This window comes from Drosophila arizonae, chromosome 3 (assembly GCF_054131065.1).
Source record: "Drosophila arizonae isolate 15081-1271.41 chromosome 3, UAZ_ARI_1.0, whole genome shotgun sequence".
Taxonomy (NCBI): domain Eukaryota; kingdom Metazoa; phylum Arthropoda; class Insecta; order Diptera; family Drosophilidae; genus Drosophila; species Drosophila arizonae.
Window position 1 is genome coordinate 33,330,188 of NC_142923.1, and position 21,698 is coordinate 33,351,885.

Here is a 21,698-nt window from a genome sequence, read left to right on the forward strand (position 1 = left end):
AAATTAAATAATTATTGAATAACTGCTAATATTAAATGAGTCTTTTTATAGCCTGAACCCATTTTCAATTGGAAATCAGAGTATAATGGTTTTGTTGAAATGTATGTAACAGCCAGAAGGAGGCGTGGCAGACCCCATAAAGTATATATATTCTTAATCAGGGCGACGAGCTAAGTCGATGGTCTGTCCGTCCGTCTGTCCGTATGTCCGTATGTATGAACGCGTCGATTTCAGAAGATATAAGAGCTAGAGACTTCAACTTTTTTTTAAAATGTCCGTATTTACAGCGCGTGTATCGAGTTTATAATTAACAAGTAAGAAAACTCTAGTCGAGACTGCTCGACTACGAGATCCCCTGAACCCTTGGAGTATAATGGGTATAATGGTTTTGTTAAAAGTATGTAACAGGCAGAAGGAGGCGTGACAGACCCCACAAACTATATATATTCTTGATCAGGGCGACGAGCTAAGTCGATAAGGCCCTGTCCGTCTGTCTGTCTGTCCGTCCGTCCGTCCGTCCGTATGTATGAACGCGTCGATTTCAGAAGATATAAGAGCTAGAGACTTGAAACTTTTTTCCTAGGTCCGTGCATATTACACGCATATCAAGTTTTTCTCTATATATCGATAACTACTCCCGATATTTTATTATCGATCAAAAACATTATAGACACCTTTAGAGCTAGAGCTTGCAAATTTTATATGTAGACTTATATGTATTTTATATAATTTCGGTTTTTGTTGTAATTTACCAACCACCCCGATATCCACCACCTCATCATCACCTTTGTGCTTTGGAATGTACATACATTTGAACACTTTGATTATGTTCTGAAAGTTTCAATAAGATTGTACGTCTAGAAATTAAAATATTCAACAAATAAATTCTTATAATGTTGCCCACACCACAGCGCAGCCCAAGCGCAGTCGCTGCTTATTGCGCAGTTAGCAGAGTGCGTTCTAATACGTGCGTGTGTATGTATGGGTGGCGAAAAGAAGTGCAGAGTAAATATCAGATTAGAGGGTTCTTGGTATCTCCTAGTCGAGCAGTCTCGACTAGAGTTTTCTTACTTGTTTATGAATAGTTAGGTTCGCCTGAGGCTGTGCCGTAGACTGACTGACTACATTTGTTTATTTACTTCTGTACTATTGTATAATATGAGAGCACGACCGAAAACTGTCACTGTTAGTTTGTGGAAAGTGGAAAGAACTGAAGTCAACGTGTTTGCTGTGGGCGCGGCGTACCCAGCGACCTCAAAAAAACTACCAGAGACTGCGGCGGCGGTTAGTGGAATTCCCAAGCGGTATAATTCGGTGGTGCAAGAGAGGGGGGGCGATAGCGTCATTGTTTTGGCGTCAGGGCTTCTTTCCTTTCCTTGTCTTTTGTGGGCGCGTAAATTTTGTTACTTTAGGCGTCACACTTGCACAATAATAAAAATCAGGTGCATTCACTCTAACAGCTGTTAGTAGTGCTGGAAATTGCATCGGGCAATCAGCTGCTCACTAACGTTGGTGAGTTGCTAAGCCTTAGCAAAGACAGCAACCTAGCTGCTGGAGTGAAGTAGCAGTTATTAAAAGTAGTACACACTTTCGGGCTATCGCTGTAGTCAGGTTGAGTTTAAGCTACTGCGGGTTGTAAACTCAGATTATATTAGTAGCCATTGTCCACTACAGGCTTCACGCCGTGGTAGTCGGAGCAGAAATGGATGCAATGATGGAGGACGAGCTGCAAGCTTTTGCGCTTCGTTCTTCGTTGCAGTGATCGCCGCAGCAACAACAGAGGGCGTTGGCGCAGCCGTCGACTTCTAACCAGGCTCCAGTAGCTGAGTACCAGGCACCCAAGTCACTAAAAGAAGCGTTAGCTCAAATAGGAGCTACACTAGAGGGTTTGTCTGCCTTATTTGGGGGTCAGCGGCATATAAATGCCTTAATGAGAGAGGAGCGGGCTAGGCTGGTCAGCCTTCACAAGACGGCCGAAGCGTTCTGCAACCGTTCGGTTAAAAACTGTGAAGTGCAGACCACGCCACTCAAAAAAGTAGGCGAAAATGTTAAGGCAGCGAGCATTAGTGCTACAATAGGTAGCAATACTCCCAAGCGGTCTGCCTCCGAACAGAGGAAAACTCCCTCAAAAAAGCCGAGGTCCAATAGAAGTGCAGCGAGCCCAAAAGAACCAATGGCTCTACGGGCTACAGCTGAAACTTCAAACCAGGCCGCTCGACAGACAAACCAGAGCAGCTGGACAGTCGTTAAAGGACGAAAGCCTATGCAAAAACGTCCCAGGACATGCCAAATGGTAGCCCAAATACAGAATGCCTGCAATAGCAGCATGTTACGCCGCAAGCAGTTCACGCGACAACATGAGCCTACGTATTGGTGGAATACGCAAATAGGTGACATTCGTCGCAAATGCATCCAGGCGAGAAGAAGCTACCAACGGGCTCGCGGTAGGTCAACGTTTTTTGAGAAACAGTTAGCTTACCAGCAGCTAGAAGACAGCTGAAGAAGGCCATTCGGGCAAGCAAAAGAGAATGTTTTTTACAGTTTTGCGACTCAGCCGAATATGGATTCCGGAAGGCCCGGGCAACAACGGACGCGCTTAACAAAGTTGTTGGTCTGGCCACTTCCGCTATTCAAGGCACCAGATGGAGGCACGGGACGAAGGAATACCGCATCATCGCGACCCTGGATGTAAGAAATGCCTTCAACACAGCTAGTTGGGATATGATACTGAATGCGCTGTCACAATATAATATCCCTAAATATCTAAGAGAGATAATAAAGAACTACTTCAAAGGAAGAACACTGGTATACAACACGAGTGAGGGTCCCCAAACTCATACAGTGTCAGCTGGAGTACCCCAAGGCTCAGTGCTGGGGCCTCTCCTATGGAACATCATGTACGTCGGCGTACTGCGCTTGGAACTACCAGCAGGCGCGCACACCATTGGCTTTGCTGATGATGTAGCTGTCGTAGCCATAGGAAAGGAGCTGAAAGATACAGAGGATATGTGCAGCGAAAGTATCAATCGCATACGAAGCTGGTTGACAGGAGCTGGGCTCGAGCTAGCGGCACACAAGACCGAAGTTGTACTAGTCAGCAGTCGCAAAAGAGTGGAAACTGCCAATATAAAGATCGGCAGCGTCACCATTGCGTCAAAGAGGGCGATAAGATATCTTGGTGTCATGATAGACACAAGCTAACTTTCCGCGAGCACTTAGAGTATGTGCATAAAAAGGCAGCTGATTTTTGTAGAGCTCTCTCGAGAATCATGCTTAACACGCGGGGACCTAAACAGCAACGACGTCTCCTAATGAGCGTCATTAGGTCTGTCATCCTCTATGCTGCGCCAATATGGGCAAGAGCGATGGCAACGCCGAGCTACAGCCGAGGCATTTGCGCGATCTACAGGCTGAGCGCAATCAGAGTGAGCTGCGCTTTCAGGACTATCTCCGATGACGCGGCGCTCGTCATAGCCGGTATGGTGCCACTGGAGTATTTGGTCGCCGAAGCCGTGGAGCGGAATTCGCACGGGCCTACGCGACTCAACGTTGTCAGGGCGAACAGCATCGCACGATGGCAAAGAAGGTGGAATAGCTCAGCTAAAGGGCGGTGGACGCACAAGCTCATCCCGGAGCTTGAACCATGGGTTAACCGCAAACATGGCGAGGTTAACTTCTACCTTACGCAGATCCTCTCGGGTCATGGATGCTTTCGGAGCTATTTGAAGCGCTTTGGCCACGAAGAATCTGACGAGTGCCCTGGTGCGTGCGAGGGCATGTGGAAGACGCCAACCACATTCTTTTCGAATGTGGACGGTTCCTGGAGGAGAGGCGTCGCCTGGAAGTGGCAGTGGGCCGCTCTATCAGAGCGGACAACTTAGTCAACGCCATGCTAGAATCGGAGGAAGCTTGGGGACTAACAAGCACCTTCGCGGCCACGGTGATGATGGAGCTCCGCAGAGTCGGGCGACTGAGAAGACGAGCTGTCCCAGGTTAAGGTAGCCACCACGCAACTTGCAATTTGTTATATAATTTTGTCAATAAATGAATATAAAACAAGTAAGAAAATTCTAGTCGAGAGTGCTCGACTAGATACTACCCTGAACCCAACAAATAAAAATGCTCATTTAGTATGGCTGAAATTTCAATTTCGATGTATTTAAAAATATAAATAAAATACCAAACTCATTTAATAAAATATAAAAATATTTTGAAACAATTAAAAAAAAATTACCATCAGTTGCATCGATCGGGATTCGAACCGCGACTTCTCGATCAAGCGTCATGCAGCTAACACACTAGGCCACCTCACTCCTGCTAGTGGCGCTGGCAAAACTCAAATAGATTCACTGCTGCAGCGCCATCTACCAAAAATAAACGAAACTAACTGCTGATGTGATTCTAAGAATCTGCTAGAATAACCAAACTATTAAAAACGCACATAAAGTATAGTTAAAATTTCAATTTCGGTGTATTCAAAAATATAAATAAATAGAAAACTCATTTATGAAAATATAAAAATATTTTGAAACAATTAAAAAAAAACTTACATTGGTTGCATCGACCGGGATTCGAACCGCGGACTTCTCGATCGAGCGTCATGCAGCTAACACACTAGGCCACCCCACTCCTGCTAGTGGCGCTGGCAAAACTCAAATAGATTCACTGCTGCTGCGCCATCTACCAAAACTAAACGAAACTAACAGCTGATGTGATTCAACGAATGTTTTTGTTGTAGCTGCTGCACGTGCGTTTGTTAATTGGCCAAATATTTGATTATTTTTTATTAATTTTTGACTGAACGGAATTTAATGAAACTTTCAGCATATGATCTACATATTATATTGAATATTTGAGAAATTTGAAAAAAGAAAAACATTCACAATTAGCTATAGTGGCATCTGATTTGAACTTGAATGTTTATACTCGATAAAAATATAACGGGATGATTTATCGAATTTTAAAAGCAAACTCGACGTCCGCGCTGTATAAACGGTCATTTTAAAAAAAAATTCAAGTCTCTAGCTCTTATATCTTCGGAAATCGACGCGTTCAAACATACGGACAGACGGACAGACGGACAGACAGACAGACGGACAGGGCCAAATCGACTCAGCTCGTCGCCCTGATCAAGAATATATATACTTTGTGGGGTCTGCCACGCCTCCTTCTGCCTGTTACATACATTTCAACAAAACCATTATACCCTGATTTCCCATTTTCAATGGGTTCAGGGTATAAAAATAAATACACACACGCATAAACACGCATGGGCTGCAGTGTGCGCTTACTATGAAGACTTTTTTTGTGAACATACGAAACTTTCAGATTATGATTATAACATGAATATGCATGTATTTGCCAAAGCACAAGTCCCTAGTATTTGAAATACGCTTTTTACAAAAGTGAGGGTGAGGGGGTGAATTTAGAGGTGGGGGGGTAAATTTTAACAAAAACCGAAATTATATAAATTGCATATAAGCATACGTTAAAAATTTGGAGACTAGCAATAAAGGTGTAGAAGATATAATTTTATAACTGGTTTTCGATAAGGTTTTTTATCGATAAGTAAATATCGGGATGAGTTATCGATTTTTAATGATAAGCTCGATATCAGCGATGTAAATATGTGTTGAGGATTGATCTCGAAAAACTCATCATCAAGTGGGCATTTGAGCTAACGGTAAACACAGTCGTCGGCTGATCGCACATTTGTCTCTAGAATAAGAAACCGAATGTTCTGGATTATGAAATAGACGCAAACATAGAAGCATAAGGAGACATCCAGAACATTCGATATGCAGTAGAAGTAGGTATATAAGCGTGCTGTAAGTCGAGCCAAAGTTCATTCAGTAAGTTCATTGTGTAAGATCAATGTCAGTGTGTCGGCTCGGTTAGTTAAGTTCAAATCGTCGCGGTACGTGAAGAAGTGTACTTGTTACTGAATATTGTGTTAAATAAACTTTTTGTGTTGCGCCTACATATACCGTGTTTCATTTAAGAAAAACCTTCAACAGGTTATGGGCCCAGACAGTGCTAAACGTGTAATGTAGTGTGAAATCGAGTGCAAGTACAAAAGTGAATTAGTGGCAAATTTGTAACTAAATAAAGACAATGAAAATGGAGCCATTAAATATGAGAATTGAACGATTACGCGACAAAGACAATTGGCATTTGTGGTGTTTTATGATTCGTACGCTATTGGAAGAAGACGACGATGTTCTTGCCGTTTGTGAAGGTAGTTTGACGTGTCCGACACAGGAGTCTGCAACATACGAGAGAGACTCGAAAAGGTTCTTGAAAGCTGATAAGACTGCAAGGAAAATAATTATTCATTCTATCGAGAGAAGACCGATGGAATTGATTGTGAGCTGCAAAACAGCAAGAGAAATGTGGATAAAATTGAACTCAGTGTATGATATGAAATCAGAAGAAAATTTATCGGCTATTCAGAAACAATTTTTTGATTTCAAATGGATTGAAAGTGAGAGTGTGGACTACAATATTTCAAAGTTGGAAGTTTTGTGGAGCAAGATGAAAAATCTTGGAAGTGCTGTGCCTGAAACAATGTTAATGTCGCGAATCCTGTCATCTTTGCCTCAAAAGTTTAACTATTTTCATAGTGCGTGGGATTCGGTCGAAGACAGCAAAAGAACATTGAACAATTTGACGACTCGTTTAATGACAGAAGAAATGCGGTCAAAAGAACAAGAAGTGGTACCTGAAGAGTCAACAGCGTTAGTTGCCGACAACGGAAAAAATAAAAGAGAACATGAAAATAAGAAGAAAATTATGAAGTGCTATAACTGCGGCGTGATGGGACATCTGAAGAAGGACTGCTACAGGTGTTATATATGCAAGAAGAAAGGCCACAAGAGCAACACCTGTCACCAAAGGAGAAATGCAGGAAGTCAAGCGGAAAATAATCAAGGAGAATCGGGTGAATCATCGAGGAAAGGATTGATTGCGAGCAGGGACGGCAGAGAAGATGACGTGTGGGTGATCGACTCAGGAACTTCTGATCACATGTCAAGGCGTCGAGATTGGTATTCTACTTATGAAGAATTTTTGGAGCCCCTGAGGATAGGCGTAGGTAACGGTAAATATATCACAGCGCACGGAAAAGGTAATATTGATATTGAAACTTATGTCAATAATAATAAAAGGGCGACGACAATGTTTGATGTTTTGTATGTTCCGGAAATAGTTTACAATTTATTTTCTATTATGTCAGCTGCAAAAAGGGGTGTTGATTGTCTTATTAAAAATAAAGGAACACAGTGTTTGTTGAGACGTGATAATAAAATAATTGCAACGGGTTCTAGGTTCGGAAACTTATTAAAATTAGATGCGAATGTTTCGATGCCAAAATTGTGTAATTTAACAAGAAAAATAGAATCGAAAGAAAGTGATTCTTTACAAGTATGGCACGAGAGGTTTTGTCATCAAAACGTTCGACATGTTCGCGATTATTTGAAAAATAAGAATATTGATTTTCTAGAAAATGATTTCTTTTGTGAAGGATGTGCTTATGGGAAGCAGCATCGGCTAACATTTCACAAAAATATTGACCGTGCAACAAAGACACGAGAGATAATTCATACTGATGTTTGCGGTCCGATAGAGGTAGAGTCTATTGGTAAAAAGTTGTATTTTGTTAGCTTTAAAGATGATTATTCAAGTTATCGGGAAGTTTATTTTATACGTCATAAGTCGGAAGTATTTGAAAAACTCCAAATTTTTATTCAGGCAATTCAGAATCAATTTCATGAAAACATTAAAGAAATTCACAGCGATGGGGGTAGAGAATATATTAATAAAGAAGTTAAATTGTTCTTTAATAAGAAGGGAATAAAACATATTGTTAATGCTCCTTATACACCTGAACAGAATGGAGTTGCGGAACGTGAGAATAGAACTATTATTGAAGCTGCACGATCAATGTTGCATTCTAATTCTGAGTTACCATTATTTCTATGGGCAGAAGCAGTAAACACTGCAGTTTATGTAATTAACCGCACAGGTCCAACAAAACATGGGAATAAAACTCCATATGAGTTGTGGTTCAAGAAAGAGCCAGATATCGGAAATCTTAAAATTTTCGGGACTGAATGTTTTGTACATGTACCAAAAGAAAAAAGGAGAAAATTAGATAAAAAGTATATTAAAGGATTTATAGTAGGATACGTTGAAAATTGCAAAGGATATCGTGTATATGTTCCAAATATGAGAGATGTAATTATAAGTAGAGATGTATGTTTTAAACCAGAAAACTTTACAGCTCAGTTTAAAAAACCTGAAATTTTAGTTGACAATTCTGAAAGTGAGACTAATGAAAGTGAATACGAAAATAATAAAATTGAAAATGTATCTGAACAAAATAATTGTAATGCACCTTACCGCGAAGCAATAGGAAATTTAATGATTTTACAAGTTGTTTCAAGGCCAGATATAAGTTTTTCTGTTAATGTAGTTTCCCGAGAGCTAGAAAACCCGAAGCAGCATCACTGGACGTTAGTTAAGAGAATATTTCGTTATTTGAAAGGAACGATGGATTTGGGAATTTTATACAGTAAAAATAATAATATTTTTGAGACATATAGTGATGCTGATTATGCAGGTGATAAGAAAACTCGGAAATCTACATCTGGAATTTTGTGTAAATATGCGAATGCTGCAATAACGTGGCAAAGTAAAAAACAACAATGTGTATCTTTATCAACAACAGAAGCCGAATATGTAAGTGCAGCTCTAGCAAGTAAGGAAATGATATGGCTAAAGAAATTGTTTTTTGATTGTAACATTAATTTAAGTAACTACATCTTGTTTATAGATAATATAAGTGCGATTAAGCTAATCAAAAATCCTGAATTTCATCAACGAAGCAAACATATAGATGTTAAATATCATTTTGTACGCGATTTATTTGAGAAAGGTGAGATAGATGTAAGGTATGTAAAGAGTGAAGAGCAGATCGCTGACATTTTTACTAAAGCTTTGCCAAAGCCCAGATTTTTGTATCTAAGAGAGAAATTGGGAATGAGGAATAAGGGACAAATTTGTTATAGAGATGTTGAGTTTTAGGGAGGGTGTTGAGGATTGATCTCGAAAAACTCATCATCAAGTGGGCATTTGAGCTAACGGTAAACACAGTCGTCGGCTGATCGCACATTTGTCTCTAGAATAAGAAACCGAATGTTCTGGATTATGAAATAGACGCAAACATAGAAGCATAAGGAGACATCCAGAACATTCGATATGCAGTAGAAGTAGGTATATAAGCGTGCTGTAAGTCGAGCCAAAGTTCATTCAGTAAGTTCATTGTGTAAGATCAATGTCAGTGTGTCGGCTCGGTTAGTTAAGTTCAAATCGTCGCGGTACGTGAAGAAGTGTACTTGTTACTGAATATTGTGTTAAATAAACTTTTTGTGTTGCGCCTACATATACCGTGTTTCATTTAAGAAAAACCTTCAACAATATGGACATTTTAAAAAAATTTGAGGTCTCTAGCTTTTATATCTTCGGAAATCGGAGCGTTCATACATACGGACAGACGGACATTACCAAATCGACTCAGCTCGTCACCCTGATCAAGAATATATATACTTTGTGGAGTCTGCCACGCCTCCTTCTGCCTGTTACATACATTTCAACAAAACCATTATACCCTGATTTCCCATTGAAAATGGGTTCAGGGTATAAAAATAGAAATAAAGAAGTAGTGAATCCGAAATAAAGCGTGCTGAATTTTCTTATTTCCCCCACTTTTCTTATTTGCCCCTTTTTTCTCCCATTTTATATTAACCTCCTGATCGAAATGGCTTCTCTACTGAGTCTGACTGATTTTGCCCCAGGCTAAAATTAACTTTTTTACAAAATAAATAAAATATTATTAAATTAAAATTTATAGTTATATATATATTATTGTTATATATTATTGTAATACCACAAATCGTTATAAATAGCTACATTATGATATTATTTTTCTAAAAGGGGAGGTGTAGCATGTCCATTATGTTGACTAAATACTGTAAAAAATTATTGCAAGTATTAGCAATAAATATCAAAAGCACTGTTCTAGTGCATGTGTAATCTGAGTTTCCAGCTGAATGGGGACACTAACAGCCTAACATGCGCAAGGTCAGCATGTTTGACCCAACAGGGCATATGACCTACATTAGACATGCAACTCTTTCTCTTTTTTATATATATATAGCAGCCGCTTCCCTGTCGGTGTCACCGTCAGCGCCAAAACGCGGCCTAATCTTAAATATTGTTAGAGTTTAAGACATTTTTCTGAATAAAGACTAGAGGTCTGCACGAATACGTCTCAAACGCTAAACGAGACACCCGTGTCTTGGTGGTGCTTGGTTTCACACTGTTTCGTTTTGTTCAAATAGTGTAAGCCAAAGCATCGTGGACGAACGAAACAAAACGAGCATTGCTCACATACCGAACATTTCGGTATGAAGATGCTTGTACAGAAAGGAAGCAACGAACGAAGGAAACGATAAAGCATAATTCAAGTATTGTTTTCGTTTTAGCTATCAGCTAGTGATGCCAGTTATTGCAGCATATTACTGAGTAGACTATAAAACATTTTGCATTTCAGCAAAAAAGAAAAAAATGTTAGTTTCTAAACATATCAGTTAGTTTTTATACCCTGAACCCATTTTCAATGGGAAATCAGGGTATAATGGTTTTGTTGAAATGTATGTAACAGGGAGAAGGAGGCGTGGCAGACCCCACAAAGTATATATATTCTTGGTCAGGGCGACGAGCTGAGTTGATTTGGCCCTGTCCGTCTGTCTGTCCGTCTGTCCGTCTGTCCGTCCGTCCGTCTGTCCGTCTGTCCGTCTGTCCGTATGTATGAACGCGTCGATTTCAGAAGATATAAGAGCTAGAGACTTCAAATTTTTTTTAAAATGTCCGTAATTACAGCGCGCATATCAAGTTTATCATTAAAAATCGATAACTCATCCCGATCTTTTTTTATCGATAAAAAACCTTATCGAAACCCAGTTATAAAATTATATCTTCTACACCTTTATAGCTAGAGTCTCCAAATTTTTAATGTATGCTTATATGCAATTTATACAATTTCGGTTTTTGTTAAAATTAACCCCCCACCCTTAAATTCACCCCCTGACCATCACTTTTGTAAAAAGCGTATTTCAAATACTAGAGACTTGTGCTTTGGTAGTTACATGCATATTCATGTTATAATCATAATCTGAAAGTTTCATGAAGATCGTACGTCCACAAAAGAAGTTATTAAACAATTAAGTTCTCATAGTAAGCGCTCACTGCCGCCCATGCGTGTATATGCTTGTGTGTGTATATGTATGTAATTGTTTGTGTATGTGTGTGTGTGTGTATGTGTGTGTATGTATGCCCGTGTGTGCGTGCGTGTATGTGTGTGTGTGTGTGTGTGTGTGTGTGTGTGTGTGTGTGTGTGTGTGTGTGTGTGTGCGTGTTTCTTGTGTAAGCTGAAAGTCGCGAAAAATTATTGAAATAGCTATTACTCCAAGGGTTCAGGGGATCTCGTAGTCGAGTAGTCTCGACTAGAGCTTTCTTACTTGTTATAATCTAGGTTGCTATTCTAGCATTTATTTTCAATTTTTAGCCAATTCTAGCCTGATTTTTGCTCAGCAACGGCGCTCAAAGTAAAAGTACCGTACAATTTTTTTTGACGTTACTCGCTCTTCGTTTTGTTTCATTTCGTTTGTCAAGGTTTTTGTTTTACCCTGCTTAAAGCGTAAGAAGTAAAGTAAAACAGAATACTTGGCGACTTCGAGTACCATTCGTTTAGTTTTGCAGCAATGCTTGGTATGCTCAAACACTTGCAAGTATCAGTATATTTGGAAGACGACCACAAGCAAGCATACTCATGCAGGCCTCTAATAAAGACTTCATTCAAAACTTAAGAGTTAGGCGTGGGTGCTTGTGTGTAAATATGTGTGTGAATATATGTGTGTATGTGTGTGCGTGTGGGTGTATGCATGTGTGTGTTTGTGTGCGTGTGTTTTACGTAATCAGAAAGACGCGAAAAATGATTGAAATAGCTATTGCTCGAAGGGTTCAGGGGATCTCGTAGTCGAGCAGTCTCGACTAGAGCTTTCTTACTTGTTTTGTTTTAAAGTGGACCAAGAAGTTACGGTTTGCAAAATTTGTAAGCGTCCCTTCAGGAGTGCAATGCCGATGAGTACATGTCATGAAGTCATTCTCTCTTCAATTTATTTGGATCCCAGAATTCGGCGGATTCTTCTTCTGAAGAATCCACTTCGGCTGGCGGCAATCATTTGGTAGGATTGATGCGCCAAATACTTGCCTTAAATAAGAATGTGAGCCTAATAGAGCCCTATTTAATAGCAATTAATAATTACGTTTTTTGCTTCTTTATCAGGAGAGCCAAACAACTGATAAAGGAACTTCTCCAAAAACCTCACAGACATCGTCGACCCAACCGGACTATGGGCTTGAATTGACATCGCAAAGCACATGTTCATTTTTGAATGCCTACTTGAACTCCATTGAGGTTGCGTCTGGCAGAGTCTGAGGAAAAGGACGAACCGGAGCTCAAATTGGCCAAAGCCGATATTTATGGATATTCGCCAACGCCTATAGACTTAAACGTGGACATTATGTTCATTCAATGCCTGCCACCCAGGTTTCGGTGTAAAGGGCTTTTTCTGCTCTGAAGCTTCTGCTGACAGATTTAAGATCTAACCAAAGTGCAGATTCTATAAAAACGTATGTTTTGAAAAAATAAACATATGTATGTACATATATACAGTGATTATACTTATACCCATTTTCAATGGGAAATCAGGGTATAATGGTTTTGTTGAAATGTATGTAACAGGCAGAAGGAGGCGTGGCAGACCCCACAAAGTATATATATTCTTGAGGGTACAATACAGCGCGGATGTCGTGTATGCTTTTCAAATTCGATAAATCATCCCATTATGTTTTTATCGAGTAAAAACATTCAAGTTCAAGTTAGATGCCACTATAGCTAATTGTGAATGATTCTTAATTTTTTTAAATTTCTCAAATATTCAATATAATATGTAGATCATATGCTGAAAGTTTAATTAAATTCCGTTCAGTCAAAAATTAATAAAAATTAATCAAATATTTGGCCAATTAACAAACTTACGTGCAGAAGCTACAGCACAGCTTTCAAAGGTGAGGTGGCGTAGTAAGTAGCGGCATGACACTCGATCGAGAAGTCGCTGTTCGAATCCTGATCGGTGAAACTGATGTTAATTTTTTTAATTGCTTCAAAATATTTTTTATTTTGATAAATGAGTTTTCTCTTTAATTTATATTTTTAAATATACCGAAATTGAAATTTCAACCATACTAAATGTGCGTTTTTAATAGTTTGGTTATTCTAGCAGATTCTTAGAATCACATCAGCAGTTAGTTTGATTTAGTTTTGCTAGATGTGCGCTGCAGCAGTGAATCTATTTCGGTTTTGCCAAAGCGGCTTCTGAAAGTGAGGTGGTGTAGTGAGTAGCTGCGTGACGCTCGATCGAGAAGTCGCGGGTTCGAATCCCGAGCGATGCAACTGGTGTTAATCTTTTTAATTGTTTCAAAATATTTTTATATTTCATAAAATGAGTTTTGTATTTCATTTATATTTTTAAATACATCGAAATACATTTTAATAATTATTCGCACATGCAAATACACATAAAGACATACACAGGCACGCATAAATAACTTAAGTTGTCGATGGACGATCTTCATGAAACTTTCAAATTATGAGTATAACATAGATATGCATGTTCGGCGCAGCAGCTAATAATTGCTCTTAAGTTAATCTCTTTCCTTTGTCATTCTTATTCGTTGTTAGCGCACTCTTGCACATGACAAAGCATAACACACATACATATGTAAATCTCATCCGCTCTGTTAATTGCATACTCCTCTTTATTTATATTCTTTTAAACTCTGTATAAAAATAGTCTTCATTCACGCAACACCTACAAATTTGTCACCCTCGCATCGAAATAACTTTGCCTAAACATTAAATTAATAAATAATAAGCTAAATTATATCGTTTTGGTTTTTATTTTTTGCCTTCGTAAATGATTGGAGCCAGAGTTGTCGAAAAAGCTCGGCAGCTTCAAACATTTTGGTGACCCCAACGTGATCCTAATACACTCTGTGGTGCTCGCTTAGCGCGTCAAAAGTTATTACACCATATTGGCGTCGCTCATCAGTGAAATTTACAAAACATTTGTGCAAGATAGTGCATTCAAATTATCAATTTCATTGTGACACAACCTTGTAAAACATTTAACATTTCGTTCGAACTGCGTATATGTATGTGTATGCAATTGTCATGAGTTTTTTACATCCTCTTTTAATTGCCGTTTCGTTCGTCGCGGTTGGCGCCTTCTCAGCTGCATCTGCATAGAAAGCGCGCAAACCTAAAAAGCTGTGTCAATCGTAGAAGACACACACACACACACACACACATACATAAATCAAAACTCAGATAATCTGCATGCAGTGGCTTTGCATTCTGATTATCTTTATCATTTTTTCTTTCGTCCGTGGATTATCGCGTTTAGCGCCTTTTATGTAGCGTCTGCACAGCTATTCCGAAAATAGTTGTCTCGATCACACACGTACATACATATGTATATACGTACAGTGGGCTTTCATATAAAATGTGCAGATAAATTATATGTGCATAAGTGGAACTATTAGCTTGTACATTAGCGTTACAATTGCAAGTGCTGTTGCAAAAGTGAACATAATTGACTACATTTGTGACTAAAATAAAAAAAAATGAATAATTTAGAATCGAGTGCTGATCAAGTGCCTGCATCTCAGGTCACTTATCTAAAGCGTAAAACGAAAGCGCTGTTCGATAGACTCGAAATTCTATATGCCGAATCAGACGCGGACAAATTAAGCCATATGGATTCGTGTGATTTACGTGTACTTTTGGACTCAATCACCAAATTAGAGTCAAATTTCGATGCGGTTCACACGAACTTAGAAGAATCAGATTTTGAGTCCATATCCAGTGATTTACCTGCGAAATTTGAATCAATTCTACTGAAGTTTAAGGCCCTGCTTCAACGTGAACTGGGAAGTCGGCCAAATCAACAGTTTTCTTCGACACTTAATACAAGCTTTACAAATGCTAATCCAGTGCTCATTATGTCAAATCGGTCGCGTTTGCCGCAGTTGGAATTGCCAAAATTTAGTGGAATCTATACTGAGTGGGAAAACTTTTTCTCTATGTTCAAAACGATCATAGATGCTGACTCTGATCTCAGCCCTATTGAGAAGCTCCAACATCTTCGGTCCTGCTTAAGTGGTGCTGCGCTGGATACCATCGGCTCATTGGAAATAAATAGGGCTAACTATAGCGTCGCTCTGGATATTCTTCAACGTCGATTTGATAATAAACGTTTTATTTTACAGGCACACATCAGAGCGATATTTGGGCTTGAGAAGGCAGATTCATCTGTGGGCAGACTGAGGCAGTTGGCGGATAAGGTTACATCTCACATTCGTGCTATGGATTCTCTTGCATCGAGGGAAGAAGTCGCTGATTGTATCATCGTGCAAACAGTGTTGCAGAAATTGGACAAATGCACTCAGGCCAAATGGGAGGAACGATCATCAGCAAATGAGTTACCGTCGTGGGCCAAGTTGTCAACGTTCTTGCAAGAGCGGTGTCGAATGCTTGAAAATGTGGATCAAGTTTTGCAGGATGGTCAGGTTGGCAAGTCAGGGAAGATCGTGAGTACACATTTAAGAAAATCATTTCTTGCTTCCAAAACTCCCAGTCGTTGTGTCTTTTGCGAAGACACGAGCCACATGATATTTCAATGTAAGCGTTTTGAGCAATTGCCACCCATTGCACGACATAAGGAGGCCAAGAGACTCGCTCTGTGCCTAAATTGCCTAAGAAAGGGGCATCAGCTGAAAGATTGCAAATCTAGTACCTGCCGCACTTGTCAATCGAAGCACCATACCTTATTGCATTACAATCAATCTTCAGTAGATACATCCAACACTGTCCAACAAACAAATGCAATACGTTCCTCTGCTATGGTTGCAATGTCACCTTCTTTGCCTCAAGCTCATCTGTCGCCTCATTCGTCTGATGTTGTGCTTCTAGCCACTGCTATAATCCTTGTTAAGAATCGAGCTGGAACACTCGTTCCGTGTCGTGTACTCTTAGATCCAGGATCTCAACTTCACTTTTTTACCACGCAATTCGCTAATCAGCTTCAGCTCCGAAAAAGAAAGTCGCTTACTGCAGTTTCTTGCATTGGAGATGCTAGCTTCTCAACTGAAGGATACTCAGTCGATCTCGTTCTGAAATCGCGGATTTCAGATTACTCAACTACCATCAGCGCAATCATCGCCAAGACGATTACTGATAATCAGCCTGGAATTTCAATGTCTACTAATAGTTGGAACATACCCTCAAATATAAAGTTATCTGATCCCTTATTTTATAAGTCACAGCGGATCGATCTTCTCATCGGAGCTGGTCTTTTCTTTGAGCTGTTGTGTATTGGGCAAATTATGTTGGCACCTGGGTTGCCAGTCTTGCAGAAAACTCAACTCGGTTGGATCATACCAGGTGGCGGGCGATCGGCCTCCAAACTCTCATCGTTCATCGCAACTCAAAGACTTTGGGATGATACCAAACACAGCGCTCTGCTTGATTATTTGGTTCGTCAATTTTGGGAAGTGGAGCACGTTTTCGAACCTATCGCCAAGGTAACAACAGAGGAGCTCCACTGTCAGCAGCATTTCATCGCAACTCATCGTCGATTGTCTTCAGGGGAATACTTAGTCTGCTTGCCAAAAAAGCAAGGCTTCGAATCTTTGGGCGACTCTTATGTGCAGGCCAAGCGTCGGCTCTTAAATTTGGAGCGTAAGTTTGCTCGAAATCATGCTATGAAGGAAAAATACTCTGCATTTATGAAAGAATATATTGATCTAAGCCATATGTCACCGGTGCCCTGCGCAGAGATTTCTAAATGCAAATACTTCTTGCCTCATCATTGTGTATACAAAGAAGAAAGTTCGACAACAAAGCTAAGAGTGGTATTCGACGGTTCGGCTGTTACCACATCTGGGCTTTCATTAAATGATATTCTTATGTCAGGACCGACCATACAAGCTACATTGTTTCACACACTCGTTCGTTTTCGCACATTTTCCATTGCACTTACAGGTGATATTAGTAAAATGTATAGGTGTGTGAAGGTTTCAGAGCCTGATGCAACGCTTCAATGTATCTTATGGCGAAACTCATCAGACGACGACATTCTAGTCTTCAAATTGAATACCGTCACTTATGGGACTAAGCCCGCTTCTTTTTTGGCTATTCGTGCAATGCACCAATTAGCAATGGATGAGTCGTCATCATACCCCCTAGGAGCTAAAACTGTTTTGCGAGATTTCTATGTTGACGATCTGATCTCAGGAGGCAATTCAGTTGAAGAAGTTCGCGACATAATGGAACAAACTAAAAATCTTCTTGAGCGAGGCAACTTCAAATTGAGAAAATGGTGCTCAAACTCAATCAACATTCTTCGCGGAGTTCCAGAAATCGAGCAGGAGAGTTTGCTCAAACTCGGCGATGGGACCGATGTGACAAAAACTCTTGGACTCATCTGGGAGCCTCGAAAGGATAGCTTCGTATTCACTTTCGAGCCCAAAATTAGTGTTGGAAAACACACAAAACGTTCAGTTGTGTCAACCATTGCGCGATGCTACGATCCGTTAGGTTTGATCGGACCAACATTAACTAGGGCAAAAATCATCTTACAACGCATGTGGAGAGACAAGCTACAATGGAAACGATTTGGAGCGAATTTTGTAAGGACTTTCATCAAGTGAGCAATGCAACCTTTCCTCGTTATGTACTCCAACGTAAAGCAAGAGTTGAATTACATGCCTTCTGCGATGCTAGCCTTCAGGCCTATGGCTCTTGTGTTTATGTTCGGTCATCGAAGAATAATGCTGTTAAAGTGCATCTACTCTGTTCCAAGGCTAGAGTCGCCCCACTAAAGACCCTCACTGTGCCTAAGCTTGAGTTATGCGCTGCATAACTTGATAAGCGAGATAGAGAAACTGAACTTGTTCGAATGTGAGATGCATTGCTGGTCAGATTCAGCGGTGGTCTTGTCTTGGCTAAAGGAAGAGCCATCCAAATTAAATGTTTTTGTTGCTAACAAGGTTTGTGCCATACAGCAGCTCACAATCGGCATGGAGTGGCATTACGTGCCAACTGAGATGAATCCTGCAGATATGTTATCTAAAGGAGCAGCACAGTTAGAGCTCTTGCACTCGAAATTATGGATGCATGGACCTTCTTTTTTGCAAGAGGAAAAATGTTATTGGCCTAGGCACTGCTTGTCTGAAGCATGCTTGCCTGAAATGCTTCAAAGAGTCTTGCTGTCGGCAGAGCATGTGGACATCTCTTTGTCATTCAAGTACATAAATTCATTCGGAATAATGAAGCGAATCTTTGGTTATGTTCATAAATTCATCCGGAAAATAAAATCACCTGAGTTATCATCGGATGATCTGCGTCAAGGATCGTTCCTATTATGTCGTCTTGCTCAAAGAGCTCAGTTGCAACCGGAATACTCTGCCCTACAGAATGGAAGGAATATACACTCGTCAAGCGCCATTCTTTCGCTATTTCCGTTTATGGATGATTTTGGTCTACTAAGAGTTGGTGGTCGTTTGGGGCATTCTACTCTCGGCTTCGATACGCGTCACCCAATTATTTTACCCAAAAACCATCCCTTAACCTTCGCTATAATATCCCATTTTCATCAAATGCATCACCATGCCGGACCGCAGGCTTTGCTTGCAGCTATTCGATTGCAGTTTTGGCCCATAGGCGGCATGAAAACTGTTGCCCGAGCATTGCGAAAATGCATAATTTGCTGCAGATCCCGGCCTCGCCTAGTTGAGCATATAATGGCAGACTTGCCTAAGGAGCGTGCACAGTGCTCACCGGCATTCACAATCACTGGAGTTGACTATTGTGGACCTTTTTATTACAAGCCCTATGGACGAAATAGAGCATCAGTAAAATGCTACGTCTGCGTGTTCGTTTGTTTCACAACTAAGGCTGTATGGCTGGAGCTTGCAAAGGATCTGTCGACAGCTGCATTTTTCGGCGCCCTCAAGAGTTTCGTTAGTACGCGCGGCATTCCAACATGCATCTGGTCAGACAACGCAACCAACTTTGTGGGTGCACGGAACGAGTTGGCGGATCTGAGACGTTTATTTTTGAGCCAGGAACATCGTACTGAAGTTCACAACTACTGCATCAACAATAGCTTCGATTGGAAATTCATACCTCCTGGGATCGGCACTTCTTGGTTTCGATGAACTGCGCACATTGGTGTGCCAAATTCAGGCTATAATCAATTCTCGTCCTCTTGTTCCAATTTCAGAAAACCCTGATGATCTTGGAGTTCTCACTCCAGGACATTTCCTGATTGGTCGACCACTTATCGACTTCCCCAAACCAGATCTATCTCGGATTAACTGCAATCGCCTCGATCGCTGGCAGCGTATGACATACATACAGCAGTTGTTTTGGAAGCGATGGAGTGAGGAATACCTCACAATTCTGCAACAGCGTGGAAAATGGCGGACCCCACGGCCTTCTATCAAGGTCAACGATGTCGTCTGTGTAAAAGATGAAAACCTGCCACCTTTGAAGTGGTCATTAGCCCGGGTCGTTGAGATCATTGCTGGAGCCGATGGATCCGTGAGAGTCGCTGTTCTGCGTACACCCACTGGAACTATACGTCGAGCTGTCAATAAGCTGTGCGTCCTTCCGGTTGATGATCCTGTTAAAAGTCATGGTATTTTAACGGTGGGGAGGATGTTCGGCGCAGCAGCTAATAATTGCTCTTAATAGTTAAATAAGCTTCTCTTAAGTTAATCTCTTGCCTTTGTCATTCTCATTCGCTGTTAGCGCACTCTTGCACATAACAAAGCATAACACACATACATATGTAAATCTCATCCGCTCTGTTAATTGCATACTCCTCTTTATTTATATTCTTTTAAACTCTGTACAAAAATAGTCTTCATTCGCGCAACACCTACAAATTTGTCACCCTCGCATCGAACTAACTTTGCCTAAACAGTGTCCACAGACTCGGCATTAAATTAATAAATAATAAGCTAAATTATATCGTTTTGGTTTTTATTTTTTGCCTTCGTAAATGATTGGAGCCAGAGTTGTCGAAAAAGCTCGGCAGCTTCAAACAATGCATGTATTTGCAAGTCTCTAGTATTTGAAATACGCCTATTACAAATGTGAGTTTGAGGGGGTGAATTAGGGGTGGGGGTAAATTTTAACAAAAAACGAAATTGTATTTAAGTGTACATATAAGTGTACATATAAAATTTGGAGAGTCTAGCTTTAAAGATGTAGGTGATAAAAATTTATTATTGGTTGGATGTGTTTAATCGATAACAAAATAACGGGGTTATACACGGACCTAGGGAAAAAAATTAGTCTCTAGCTCTTATATCTTCTGAGATCGACGTGTTCAAACATGCGGACAGACGGACAGAGGTAAATCGACTCAGCCCGTCGCCCTGACCAAGAATAAATATTCTTTATGGGGTCTGCCACGCCTCCTTCTGCCTGTTACATACTTTTAACAATACCATTATACCCTGATTTCCCATTGAAAATGGGTTCAGGGTATAAATTGTGGTGTGTGCCTGACCGGGAAAGGCTTTCCTTCACGTACTATTGCCGAAAAGCTTGGTATTAGCCGAAATTTGACTCCGAAAACTCAAAGGTTGCAAGAAACTGTTGTCGGAGTCTGATGCTTGTCTAATGGTGTCGAAAATGAATGTTGCTGCTAGCACCAAAGGTGCTTCTCTAGCAATTAATAAAAATGTTAGCAAATTGACTGCTAGAAGAGAAATTCGTGGCTTCAGATTTGTATCATTCGTTAAAAAAACAAACCTGCATTGTCCGAAAAGAATGTGAAGGCGCATTTGAAATTTGCAAGGGATCACAAAAACTGGAGCATTGATGATTAGAAACGAGTTGTTTGGTCAGATGAATTAAAATTTAACCGTTTCCAATCATATGGAAAGCAATATTGCTGGTGCAGACCTGGGGAACGCATTCAACGACATCATGTAAAGAAAATTGTCAAACATGGCTGCGGCAGCGTTATGGTTCGGCGATGCTTTACTTGGTGGAACGTTGATAATCTACATAGAGTAGAAGGTATAATGCGGAAAAAGTATTACATGAATATTCTGCAAAGCCATCATCCCAATTTCATTGATAACTGGGCGTGTCCCCAAAGAGAAAGGGTTTTCAACAAGATGGCGATCCAAAACATACTGTAAAGATTATTAAGGAATGGATTGGAAAGCAGAATTTTAAGCTAATGTTCGCTCCATTCATATAGAGTCTATATAAAAATCCTATCCCGACTTCAACCCAATTGAAAATCTGTGGTTCATAGTGAAAAGACGGCTGGGACAGTATGATGAGAACATAGACAGCTTATGGGAGCGCGTAGAAGCGAAGAGGAGGCGAATTCCGAAAGAAATGATTCAAAGTTTGGCTGAGAGCATGCCAAAAGAGTAAACAAAATTATTGCTTATAAGGGGTTTGGACCAAATAATAAAAATTTTTA

The 21,698-nt window shown here is 40.2% G+C and overlaps 1 protein-coding gene across 2 annotated transcripts; it reads left to right on the forward strand.

Annotated features, from left to right (window-relative positions):
- Window positions 1-11,110: 11,110 nt before the first annotated feature.
- Window positions 11,111-20,277, forward strand: LOC149270133 (uncharacterized). 2 transcript variants are annotated; one of them, XM_089466330.1, is made up of 3 exons: window positions 11,111-11,829; window positions 12,252-12,344; window positions 12,407-20,277. In XM_089466330.1, exon 3 carries the CDS (start codon window positions 14,809-14,811, stop codon window positions 17,893-17,895), a length of 3,087 nt encoding a protein of 1,028 aa, XP_089322456.1. In that variant the 5' UTR covers window positions 11,111-11,829; window positions 12,252-12,344; window positions 12,407-14,808; the 3' UTR covers window positions 17,896-20,277. The 2 variants fall into 2 exon arrangements, with proteins under 2 accessions (XP_089322456.1, XP_089322454.1); XM_089466328.1 differs by having other exon boundaries at window positions 11,111-12,344.
- Window positions 20,278-21,698: the final 1,421 nt, after the last annotated feature.

Bases quoted from the DNA above. Each gene is read 5' to 3' on its own strand.
- LOC149270133 (XM_089466328.1), top strand. From the start codon at position 14,809: ATGAATAATTTAGAATCGAGTGCTGATCAAGTGCCTGCATCTCAGGTC.